At 34.6% G+C, this 12,943-nt stretch overlaps 2 protein-coding genes across 3 annotated transcripts; both read right to left on the bottom strand.

The window, feature by feature from the left end:
• Positions 1-877: 877 nt before the first annotated feature.
• LOC136824961 (uncharacterized) lies at positions 878-3,208 on the bottom strand. The gene is made up of 4 exons (XM_067080945.1): positions 3,163-3,208; positions 2,112-2,210; positions 1,466-1,650; positions 878-1,081 (listed from the first exon to the last, which is right to left on the bottom strand). Exons 1-4 carry the CDS (start codon positions 3,197-3,199, stop codon positions 878-880), a joined length of 525 nt encoding a protein of 174 aa, XP_066937046.1. The 5' UTR covers positions 3,200-3,208.
• Positions 3,209-4,723: 1,515 nt separating this feature from the next.
• On the bottom strand, positions 4,724-11,072 carry LOC136824927 (forkhead box protein N4-like). Of its 2 annotated transcripts, none has more exons than XM_067080915.1 (5): positions 10,612-11,072; positions 9,437-9,941; positions 7,368-7,410; positions 6,772-6,958; positions 4,724-6,433 (listed from the first exon to the last, which is right to left on the bottom strand). In XM_067080915.1, exons 1-5 carry the CDS (start codon positions 10,763-10,765, stop codon positions 5,973-5,975), a joined length of 1,350 nt encoding a protein of 449 aa, XP_066937016.1. In that variant the 5' UTR covers positions 10,766-11,072; the 3' UTR covers positions 4,724-5,972. The 2 variants fall into 2 exon arrangements, with proteins under 2 accessions (XP_066937016.1, XP_066937017.1); XM_067080916.1 differs by having other exon boundaries at positions 5,889-6,418.
• Positions 11,073-12,943: the final 1,871 nt, after the last annotated feature.

The raw sequence follows: 12,943 nt of genomic DNA, 5'->3' as shown, positions 1-12,943 counted from the left end.
TTTTCTTAGTAAAAAGGTGGCCGGCCCCGCCCCCCCCCCGTTTCGCTGGCCCTGACCAAGGCTCAGACCTGGGCCCGTTAGGGGGCTTACCTCCCCCCTGCAATTTCGGCCGCCTTTCCGCAAGACGAACTTCTTTCGGCGGGCACCACACTCTAATCAAATAACAATTCGGCGTGGACTTTGTTTCACTGGCTGTCTCTGTAAGGGTAACTTTATTCTCTGTTAGAGCCAGTTTTTCTCAGGTCCGACCTGACATCCTCCAACCCTAGTTACTCCCCGGTTGTTTAATATAATTATTTCATCTATGAATAATCAAACACTATGCGAAATTTTCGACTCTGAGTCGTCTTGTTTGTTTGTAATCGACAAGAAAAATATCTAGTATGTGAAAAAAATCGTACAATTTTCCTGAAAGGTTTGATAGTCTGATTTTTATTATCTGTCAGGTTAAATTTCAAAGCTAAACTGTAGCGCGTCAAATGTACCATACTAAACATTGTATGAAAGCAATCGGGTAATAGTGCTAGTAACAAAAAGGTAAGACTTGTATATCATAAAGAAAAGAAGGGCAGTCGAAAAGATATATAACTTTTCGGTTTGATGTCCAGCTAATTAAACGTAAATGATTTAACACAACTAAAGTCATCTACTTGGTAAGACGAGCACAGCCGTAAATTAATTTATTTATTATGTAATTCCTTACCCGGAAAGCAGTACATGTACTTTATGAAGGCTTGCTCCTCTTCCATTATGTCCGCCCCTCGCCTTCGTTACCTCCCTCCCTACTTGAGATAAAAACTTGAGATTTTAGATTTCTTATTCTGCCTTCATTTTAGAAATAGAAAGAAATATACATTTGCAGGAATGAATTTCACATTTAGTCACTTATATGCATGATATAGACAACATCTCCATTCTTGTATTGTGAAGCCAAAACGAGGCCGTTGATTATATCATCGTCACCAGCGAAAAAGAATTTCACTCTGCTGCTTTGATTGGAGAACAAGACGTCGAATAAAGTTTTCTTGTCTTCTTCATCTTCATCTCGATTGTCCAAAAAGTCGTCCAAGAATAGCAGTGGCTGTCCAGAGATAAGTGAAAGATAAAGATTTAATGTCAATTTTATTTAATATGGGGGGTACTCATATGGTCTGGCCCACGACATATGCCGCTATTAAGGGTAGGTTTTTCGAGACCATCGAAATGCACTGTAAGGGTGACTTTTGATAAAGTGCACTACAATGGTATTCTTTTAGCTCAATACACTGTAAAGGGTGTAAGGACTGCTGAATCTAACAGTCTAACAGTAAAAATCTGATGTATCTTTTTAGTTTTGACTCGCACACATTTTGATTTGTTTTGACATCTCAGGCTCAATTACACTTGTCTTCAACAGAATAAGGTGGACATGGATATTTGAATTTCTCACAAGTAATTGCTTTTTTTCTGAAAAATTCTTCCCTACCATAAAATCGTCTACTGATCGCAATTGTGAGATTCCATTTTTCTTTTCAACATCTGTGGCAAAAGGACCTGGAATTTCTACTACTTCTCGCCATAACTTGAAGTAACTTCCCAAATTGTCTTTAATTGTGAGACTGGAGGTCTTCAAGAAGTTCATGTAAACGTCACGAGCCTGCGTTTCAAATTCTGTGTAAATAAGCAAGAAAGTGCAACATATCTGCAATGCAACATAAGGCTAGGCAAATAAAAAAGAGAAAAACTCAAAAATTATTGTTAATATTGCCAGAAAGATGGATAATGCACAAAGTCTAGGACCCCGTTACAATCTTTTATAGGAGTTGATTGTATTTGAAATGAAAGTAAAGTGCATTTTCATAACTTTTTAAGGAGTAGGGGGGTACTGGGGTTGGGAGCTGACGAGTAGGAAGCGAATGAGACCCTGGAAAGTAGTCAATTTTTGTCACGCATGCTTTCGGCTTTGGAGCTTACCACCCTACCCATTAGCAATAGCATTAGCTTTACTCAAATATAAAGCGGGACAGGATTCCCCCGAAGAAACTTTAGTTTCGTTCAGTTTGGTTGAGCCTAAAAGAGTGCAAATTCAAACAGAATAATAGAAAGATCGAAGTCTGAAAAATGAAAAATACCTGCATCATTCAAAAGATGGTCATTCGATCGTTTCACGACTTCATTTTTTCCGAAAATGTTTTGCAAGTTTGATAAATCATCATCAGCCATGCAGCTCACTTGAAAAAAAGAAAGAAACAATTCAATACACCAGGCGAATAATGGATACTTAAAGAGAGTGACAGTAGTGATCTTGGACTTTGGTCTTAGGTAGTCTTTCGATTTTTTTCACGGGATCTACGGCCATGCTCGATCAGCTATCTAAGAACTAAACGAAACTGCACGATAATATCGTGGAAACTTTTTGATTTTGGAATCTACACATACTAATTCGCGAGTTTCCACCAAAAAAAGTTAGTTCTAGGATGTGTGTCACGAAATGAAACATTTATCGACCTCAGCAGCGGGACTATTTGTAGGTAAAAACTAACAAATGCAATAAATTAACTCTTTTCTTTTCCCTTAAAACAGTGGCAATCTTTGAAATACAAAAGTTAAGTTTACCCAGGGAATAAGAAAGTTTAGCCGTCCGGTAGTCTATTCTAGTCTAGCATGAAAAATAATTCTATTTTTTGCATCACAAACAGCCTTGAAATATTCAAGAAAGCCATTAGTCTGTCATATTTGACATTACAGACAAGTAACATTGCTACTCGATCATCAACTAGATATCGAAATTCACAAACCTTCCCTTCAAAGTACAAAATCAAAAGGTTTCAGGTTTCGTCGTTGAAAAACATTTTAATGGTTACCAAGGCTATTTGTGTATTAATTGCTTTTATACTGTCATTAAAATGAAATGAATTTGTTGTGGGTAAGCTTGAGATTAGTGGTGTGGATTAGCCTTTCACTTCGTCTAGAGGATTCTCTTAATACACTCTTTTTTATGAGCATGTATATACTCCATAAGAATGCATGATGAAATATCAGGGTGATTTTCTCCGAAAAAGTTTGGAATATTTATCTCGCAATAAATGATTCGAGATTGCTGTTTCAATTGTTAACTAGGTTGGCACACGCGAAACTTTCTTGTCGTGAAACCTTTTGACATGATAATAAAAAGCAACTTACCGACGAACAGAAGTACTAAACTTTGTAAGATCTTCATTTTATATGTTTGTTGGTGCAGGATGGTGGATAGTGCAAAGTAGATTTTCTTGAACTAAATTTAAATTCCTGTAAGAAAGAGTGCTGTAATGGTTACACGTTTTTTTTTTATAAGGAACACGTTTATAAGGAACTCAAGGCTGAAAATGGTTCAAAAAATGAGGAATTGTTAAGGAACTGCTTAGGCTGAGAATAAGTGGATTTGAAAATAATGTACCTTATTGGGACTAATTTGACCAAATTTTGATCTTTCAAGGGGCAAAAAGTTCAAAATTTCCTATGTAGTAAGGAACTCGATAGGGAACTTTGAGACTGAAATTCTCAGTAAAAATAAGGAACTCCAGGCTCAGAGCAAAGTTAAGGTTCCTTTTAAAAAAAACGTGTAGCAGACAAATTCAACTTAACTCAACTGACCGGACGTATATTTGTTTATGTAAGGATATTAAGAAAGATAAACAGTGTTGTTTATGCATGGCTCCTTTAAAACTAAAGACCTTATGAGCATTTAACACAGTCCGTTCTATTTGTGACCACAAGATGGGGGACTTGGACATTTATATGGACACTATTGACCATGGTATCAAAAACAAGTGAGACATATACAAAATGAGTACGTAATGAATTTAGATAATAAAGTAATATCACTTTAGTTGAACTTGCTCGAATGCTAAAATTAGTTTTAACACCACCGCTGAGAATCGAAATGACTCTCGGAATATAGGTTTTATATGAGAATATATTAATCATAAAGTTAAGAATATCTTAAGAACTTATAAGACTTTGTTTACAGATCCCGATACTTTATTTCATTGCAAATTAGTCAAAACTACGCATAGAAGACTAGAAATAAAAAAGCTCTTAAAACGAAATTAAATAACCCACTGGAAAAATACATTACGTCTAAAATCCTTAACAGTTCCCGCGCAAGCTGACTGAGCCCCTAGAAGTTAGCAGCATGATACATTAAAGAACGTTTTGAACGTTAGATATACGTTATAATATGCTTTGTGTCCGCTGCGGACTCGGAATAAAATCAATGAAGGAGACCAACACCCCATCGGAATCCCTGATCACGCAATCAATAAAATATTTCCTCATCACGAGATCACACCAACCGTTAAGGGCATCGTGAAGGTAGAATTCCAATCAAAGTCGAGAAAGATTCTTAGTTCAGCGTTATTCAAATCCTTTACAGTAAGGTCCAATATATGTGAAGGTTTAAAATCTGAGACGAAATAGAAATAGTCCTAATAAACTTGCTTGTTCAACTGTTCCATTTGCAATAATATTTGCCAATAACTTAATTAATTGAATGAAACACACCACATCTTCTCATCGCAAAAAAAATGAAAAAAGATATCAAAGACTGATGCCCACGAAATTAAATTTTTGTCGAGGCAGGTATTAGACAAATAATACTTGATTTTGTTTTAGAAATTCGATTTCTATTAAGGTTTATCTTTTCATTTTCATATTCAAGTATACAAAGTGCTACTTTCCAAGGTAACGCCCAATTATTTTTTTTCATTTGATGTCGTTTTTCTATACATACAAAATCTCGTAAAAAATTAAAAACTATATACAAAGTAAAAAGGTCTATATTTAAATATTAAAATCTCTATTTACGAGGCTAATTTAAGAGGTAAGCCTTACGATGAGACTAATTTTAGTTGAAAAAAAAGATTTTTTATCAAATTGAATGATTTCGCCTTGTTTCGCTCGGATTTAAGAATTTATAATTTCACTTCCAAAGCAAAGCATTTTCATCATTCCTGTATAAGAAAAGGTATAAAAATATGTACTCTAAAAACACTGAAAAAAAACTTTGAAAATTACCTCGAAATCGAGAAAAAACATATTTACACCGACAAGTAACAATTAATATACAACGTACCGTCTCTGCTACAAATTTAATATTACAATTCAAATCTAGTCACGTGGTACTACATATATGTAAGACTAAATTTAAACAAAGCATTAAAAATCTATTTCTGAATAAATAAATGTTCATTTTTTAAATTGTCAAAAATGTTTGCACATTGTCACCGTGTCATTCTATGATATAAAAATGATTATAATATTTTTTTTTTTCTCTCTGAAAATTAGAAAACAAACTATCTTACATAAAATTTTGAAAATTACTACTCGAACAACCGTCTTCTCAAAGACTTTCCAGTTTAAGAAAGATTTCATCAAAATGGTTGACAGAAGCGTTACCTGCAATTAACAACAAGGGAGAGGCTTTCTTCGTCAAATTTCACTACCCTGTCTCAGTGGAACTCGTTATGTTTGAAGATTGAAATTCCAATAAGAATAAAATCACATAAAGTCACAGATTTTTGTCTTAGAATTTTTCTACTGGGAATGACTTTTTGGTCGAACATTCCACCCGTAAGAATGTTATTTTTATAAAAAAAATTTCTCCCAAATTAAAAGGAAGGTTTAGCAATGCGTTGAATTTGTAAAAGGTTTTGGCAGCACCATTCTAAATAGCTTCGATGCTAAAGAAAACTGCTTTGATATTGAGATATCAGGCATCAAATTTTATTCCTAGGCTACATACCACCACATCTAAATACCACAAACCTATATCATGAGTTTTATTGTTGAACTAATAAGAAAACACATAGAAATGTTCATCATGTTTACCGATAAACATCAAGGCTTTCCTTCTTTGGATTTCCATTCGATGCTTTTCTCTCGACCAATGAGATTGCTTTTCGACGTATCATTCAACCCATCAGAATTCTTTTTCTTAAACACAATCCAACCAATCAGAAACCAGCTAGCGTTGGCGGATGAATGGCTGCCGAACTGAAGAATGGGGAAGGTGTACTCCGTTCAACTTTTATGGAATTCTCTAACTCTTCGAAGTCGTCACTTAATAAAATCTTATTGTCATTGAGTGATGGATTCTCACTCGTGTCAATCAGTTCATTCCAAAATTCATCTGTGTGTAGATCCTCCTGGTTAAACAATAAATCATTTCCAAAGAGTTCTTTAGCAGCGTTTTCAACTAGATCATGATCTAGCCCCTCCTCCGATTTCAACTCCATGAGAGGTTCCTGTTTGATTTTGAAATTGAAATTGTTCGTTGTGAGAGTGTTGTGTCGTCGGTTTTCGGTCACGTGACTTTCGGGCACAATGTGTTCCGGTGACGGAGTTTTTGTTTCATCGATGGAATCGTCCTCCAAAGAATCGCTTGAAAGACTCAACTCCTCTGAAAAGAAGAAAGCTGTAGAGATGTTAGAATCAGACCTTTCGGAGGTATATACTTGTGCGAAATTTCAAATTTCGTCTTTTTCATTCCAATCCATGATTTTATCGTTCACATGTACTCTGTTTAGGGTTAGGGTTAGTCACAGTTTTTCGAAATTGACGCCATAGCAGCAATATAATTTCAATGTCACAAGTGTTCTATAGTAAAACAGGGGTCTGATATAAGGAATTCCACCGGAGCTATGAGACAGGGGTGTAAATTTGTTATTTATTGAAGCTTTTCTTATTTATGAGACATGAGATTGATTGTCATCACTATCAAAATAAAGGACACGAGTCTGATATAAAACTTACCAGGGTTAGCCATGCTTGCTTTGATGGCTTCCGGATGTTTCTTCTTCCACTTCCGGATTTCCCTCCGCAGCTGATCCTTCTTTTCCGGCTTCAATGACCACAAACATCCCTTCCGCTGCGAAGTTCCATCCGGACGCTCTAATTTACAGAACGCTTTGTTCAATGATAAGTTGTGACGAACGGAATTCTATTGGTGGGAATGTGGTAAAATGAAATAATATTTTGTAAGCACTCTGCTTTAGAATTGTAAAGTTTGTAGGCTGCACAAATAGTGTCCTTCCTCAAATGACTTTTATTTGGATCCCAGATCTCAGGACAGGAGACCTTTCATTAATTTCGTTATAAAATCCAAACTTTCCAGATTTTTCCCGAATATTATGGCCTTACCAAGCCAGAGGAAAATTTCTACATCGAGACATAAGACACAGAGACAAAAAAAAAGATTTTGTTAGGATAGGAATAACACGTAATAAAACTTCTTCATTGTTTTTTTTAGAATCTCTACCCCCATTGGAAATTCTATAAAGATTTTTATCCCTGCTCGCTATGGGGTTGTGAGAAAAGGGGAGAGAATGTATGATAGCCTTTTTTCATACCTTCCATCCATCTGGTGCCGTCTTGAAGTAAGGAAAGCGTGATCTGAAAGAGAAAGAAAAGACATAAAGATAATCCAACCTCGGGGCCATCATGGTTTCTATTGCTCTTTAGGCTATACTTCGCAATATTTCCACCACCACAAAGCAAACTTGCTCCGATTTAAAAGGTGAAAAAGCAGTTAATGCTTGTCTCACATTGCAAAAAAAATAAAAAACAGATTGATGTGATGAGTTCTTTTAAGTGATTTATTCTATGTTTTCCATAGTAAGAGCTGATGGGTAACGACCCCCCCCCCTCCAAATGAAAAATTGGTTAAATAGGGGCCTCCACTCTGCGTCTCGAAAGTCTGGAAAAGGTAATATATTGAAAATACCTATCTGATAGGTTTTTTAGATAAATGTTTTATGTAGGTATATATAGTTTAAAAGCTTTGATGAATTGCAAGTGCTTTCCTTTCTGAGAAGAAAAGGTTAAATGAGACAGGGGTGTTAATAATATATAAGAATTTGGTATTGTCAATGCATCAAAATATGTGCACTTGTTTTGTTTCTTTATTCGAAAAAGACAGAAGTTAGTTCGAGGGATTCGAGTACCTTGGCGTTTACAAGTTTTGTTCAAAGACAAAAGAAAATTTCAGATGGATGGTAGCCAAGATTTTACTGCATTCCTTGAAATGTGGATTCAAATTTTGACATCTCCTGTCTTTTCTTACACGTTTTTTTTTTATTAGAACCCAGTTTGTAAGAACATTTAGGCTGAAATTTGGCAAAAATTTAAGAACATTATAAGAACATGTCCAGCCTGAGAATCGAATAGTTTGTCGAAATTCGCTTAAAAATCTTTAGATTTCTTAAGGAATTTTGTGCAATTATTACTGTAATTATTCCTCTCATCTAAAAATAATAGCAAATTTACTCGATTTTTAACCCAATATCGACATTCAAAGGTTTTATTAGATTTTAAGCGAATCGATTTCAAGAACGTCAATAAGAACATTCAGGCTGAAAATTGATGAGAAAATAGGCACATCCAGCCTCAGCTAAAATTAAGACGTTCTAATAAAAAAAAAAACGTGTAATATATTCTACCAAAGTGAATAGACTGTAATTGTTTTAATTGAATCTATTTTGTAGATATTTTCTCATTCCCACAAAAAGCTACGACATTTGTCCAATCCTAATCAGCACTTTAGAACTTTTCGTATCCATACATTTATTTTTATTCCAAAATTTTTTTCATTGTTTTTTTAATTTTTTTCAAAAATATTTATTTTTTTTAAATTTATTTTTGATTATTTTCTTTCTATTTTTTTTTAAACTTTGTTTTGATTTTTTTTTCAAAAATGTTCTGAATTCAAATATTACAACGCTCGGCCATACAACACTGTTATGTGAAAAACAAAAAATACTGTCCGAATTTCACTTGTTATTGCCATCAATAATAAATCAATAGAACGACAAAAATATTTTCATCATATGATATGTAACGGTCCAATTGATGACGTCATCAACTGAACATGAAGCACCTGTTCACATTCAGTCCATTCATTGTAATAAAAAATATTTTCGAATAATACACCTTTATGGTATTATTCTTGCAAATTCATTCAAAAATTTTGAAAGTATTGTTTTTGACGGATTTTCTACCTACATAAGAAATGGTACCTTTGAAAACATTTTAATCCCGTTAGATTCTTAAACGTGTCCGTCCCGACCCTATGATGTTCACAGGCTCAGTATTCCTGACACTTTAGGTTGCACCATTTGTAATTTTATAAGGTTTCTAAACTTGGTGTCCCTTCCTTAGTGTAAATATATGTTTTGAATTGAATTGAATTGAACTTATAAGACCAAGGATGCAAGGGTGAAAAAGAGAGTTAAACAGAAGTAAAAATAATTGTTGAGGTGGATGTTCTTATGGTGTAGAGCAAGAAAGTAGAGATTTCAGATACTAAATCAAGAAAAGGAGACAACTTTCCATGAATGTGTTCAAACTCTCTCCATGAATACATATTCATCGAATCTTCTTACGATACGATCGAGATAAGGTTTATATATAAGAAACTTACTGCATGTATTTGTATATTTCGCTGACCGGAAGACTTCCTTGCTCGCTATGTCTAAGAGCCATCGCTATTAAACACGAATACGAAAAGACGGGTTTTGGGAATATTTTTTGACCATTTTGTCCGATTTGCTCCTTTGTTTTATCATGGTGATTCGTTGAGTATTTCTGTTGTTGAGAAATCGTAGTCTGTTGTTGGGTCTGCTGAATTTGTTGCTGAGACAGCTCGTTTTGCCGGCTTTGTTGGAACAGGTTTTGCTGGTGCTGTTGCAAGACCTGTGATTGTGAGATGGGCATGAAGGTGATGGGTAGGGCTTGAATACCACCACGATTAGTTGAAAATTGAACGGGCATGTTTGTGTTAGGATCAACCATAAGCGAGATTGTCGGTTGTCGCGCGGGCGCTTGTTGTGGTTGCTGATCAATCGGTAAACCCACATTGTGCACGTAATGTAGGTTAGAGAGGTCGCGCGGAATGGATTGGCGGTCGATTTTCATTGGTGTTCGTCCTATTGAAAAATAATGATGATTTGAATGAAATCTAAATGTTATCCACAAAACAGCTGATTTTTAACATCTGTGTCTCATTTTTTTAATCTGAAAATGATGGACGTTTAAAAGATTCTATTTAAATACATTTGTCTTCTGAGATCCTAGCAAATCAGAGGTTAACCCTTTCAGCTAGCTCCCAACGTTGTTTCCACGTTTCTCAAATGTTTACAACGTCTAAACGTTAGGTGCTAGTAAAAAGACAGAGCTCGTGCCTCCAACTTCACGAAAAGGACTTTAGTCGAAAATTGGGTCAAAATTTTGTGTCCGATGAGAAAGATATGCTATAATTTGACTCCCAGTGTGAAATTGACTTTCATTTCATCCTCGTACTAAATTCAAAGGAAGAAATTACACTCCAAAACCATCCCCACTGAATTTTCTGAACTTGGAACAATAGGCATTCTAGCCCCCATGGGGATTTCAATAGAAATTTACCACGAGACAGGGGGGATTCCATCAAGACTGTAAAACAGGGGTGTATAATAGAAAGAAATCCATCGGAGCTATGAGACAGGGGTATAATAAAAAAAATTTCACCGGAGCTACGAGACAGGGTTGTAATAGAAAACGTCTGCTTATTTGATTCAACACAAGACTTATACAAAGAGGAAATGTGAAAAGTCCAACCTTCTTCCAGATTCTGCAACTCCTGTAAATAATCTCCATAAGTGAATTGAGTATATGGTCCATTGTTTGAATTGTGGTGAAGATCAAACTCGATGTCATGGACGGCTATGGAATCTAAGTCACACACATTGTTGTTCTGGTAATGGTTGAACATGGTAGGGTTTTGTGGTAGGGTTTTGTCTAGAGATGTGTTGAGTTAGTGAGCACATGGATACAATGCTCCTCGTTATAAGTTTTTAAGAGCCAATAAAAAAAGTCCAACTTTCAAAAAATTCAAATACCAAGTCGTCAATAGCCTTTGTATTATCCAAGTCAAAAACAAGCATGAAGTTTGAGCGAATGCAAAATGTCAACCATACACTACGAATGAAGGATTGAACTTAAAAGTTTTCAATCCTTGACCGTTACCAATCGTTCCATTGTTAAAAATTCATGTCCTTTCAAAAAATGTTATTTCGTCTGAAAAAGAAGAAAAGAAAGCATGCTGCATTTTAATATTAATTTAATGAAGTTGATTTTATTACCGTAATTAATAAAATTCAAACAAAATGTTTATAAATTTTATGAAAAAACGAAACAGTAAATTTGATAGATGCTAGGAAAGCTCTGCTGCAGAAAATGCAAAAAATATGCGCAATGTTGAAGTATAAACGAACTGTTTGCCTTTGAAGTTTGTTTATCTTGACTTTTCAAACAGAACTGCGTTTCTGTTCCATTTTCATGCATGAACGATTTTACTGCTCAACTCCACCCATCTGATTGGTTTATTTCATAAATTGGAGCATTTTGATTGGCTCCTCTATTCATCTATTGTTTGAAGGCAGGTGTGAAAGCGTTCTTCTTTTGGAAACAGATGCAATACAATGCCTTCTTCAAAAAATGCTAAAATTATCAAGGGATTAAAAATTAAGATATATTTCAAATGAAGATAACAAAAAATATAGAAGAGTATTAGTAATTATAGACATAGGGGTGATGTGGGTTTTACAAAAAATCGAATTTCATCGATCCTAGGGTTTTTCTGTCCGTTATTTTTCCATATCTCATGAAATTTCGGCAGCTTAGAAAAATTGTGCAATTTTTGATAGTCGCTATTTTCTCATTTTGAGCATAATTAGGTCATTTCTTTTTCCAAAAGAGCTGAATAGCTTCTTGCAAAACCTTCACAGCATGGTGTGAAAAGCCTAGCTAAAGTATTATTAATTTCAAATAATTTTGACTTGAAATCATATGTAATTTCTGTACAATTTTTGAACATTTTTTGGACAATTCCCTTCATAGCGGCTAAATAGAAACACGGATTTGCCTATTGCAACACCCCTGTCTCTTTGGTCACAAGTTTTTTTTTCTAGTCTCTACTTCAGCTTTGGAATTAATTTTAGTCTTCTTTCTTTTGCTCCTACGCCTGTTTCTTACTTCTATGTGATTTTATCAAAAATGACCTCAGCTAGAACTAGAACGACATTGATGCCCTTTTTAATATTTCCCTTTTTTCGGTATGTTGTTTTTTGTTTTGGTTAATCAATTCATCTGAATCGTGCGATACACATAAAATTTCACTTATTTACAAAGTATGTCTACATGGGGCAGAAAAATATTTCTATTTCCGTGTCAAGAAATACCTTTTTCACTGATGAATGGAGGTATTTCTTCGCATACCACATGAATTGAAGATTAGGTATCTTCATTGAAAACGTCTACCATCTTGAAATGAATGGAAGCGGTAAACATATTGTGTGTTACTATAGAAACGTTAAATAACGGTTTTGATGAGATATGAATTGCAATACCTCTGGATGATGTAAATATTGTCTTGTTTTGCTCCATCTTTGAATAGAGAATGTGAATTATGAAACAAAGAAAAGAATTGCTCCTTGCGGTATACCATCTTGAATGAAACTATTTGTCCGGAATTTATAGCTGGATTGAAAACGACCCCTTTTGTGTGACTATTAAGGGCCCCCCTATTAATGTGGTTGCCTTGACCTATGACATAACTCTTTCATTTGGCTTTTAAAAATTCTCTAAAAATGAAGAAGTGAATTACTGTCAGTAGTTTCCTGTTTAAAAAATAAGTAGCTTATACAACATAGCCGTCCTGACTCTTTACCATGATAATTAAGGTCGCTTCGCTCGAAAAAGAGAAATTATGTATTTTTTACTTTTAAGAGAAATGGGTAGACTCTTGTATTTTCTAAAGAAAACAAACAAAAATACTTTCTTTTATATTGAATGGAATATTAATTAAAACATTTTCCTTTATTTCCCAAGGAAAACTATGTCGAGGAAGGATAACTTTTGATAGAATTTGAATTAAGTAACGATTTTGTGC

This window comes from Clytia hemisphaerica, unplaced genomic scaffold (assembly GCF_902728285.1).
Source record: "Clytia hemisphaerica strain Z4C2 unplaced genomic scaffold, Clytia hemisphaerica genome assembly, whole genome shotgun sequence".
In the NCBI taxonomy this organism is placed as follows: Eukaryota; Metazoa; Cnidaria; class Hydrozoa; order Leptothecata; family Clytiidae; genus Clytia; species Clytia hemisphaerica.
This window is presented reverse-complemented; position numbering and strand designations above follow the sequence as displayed.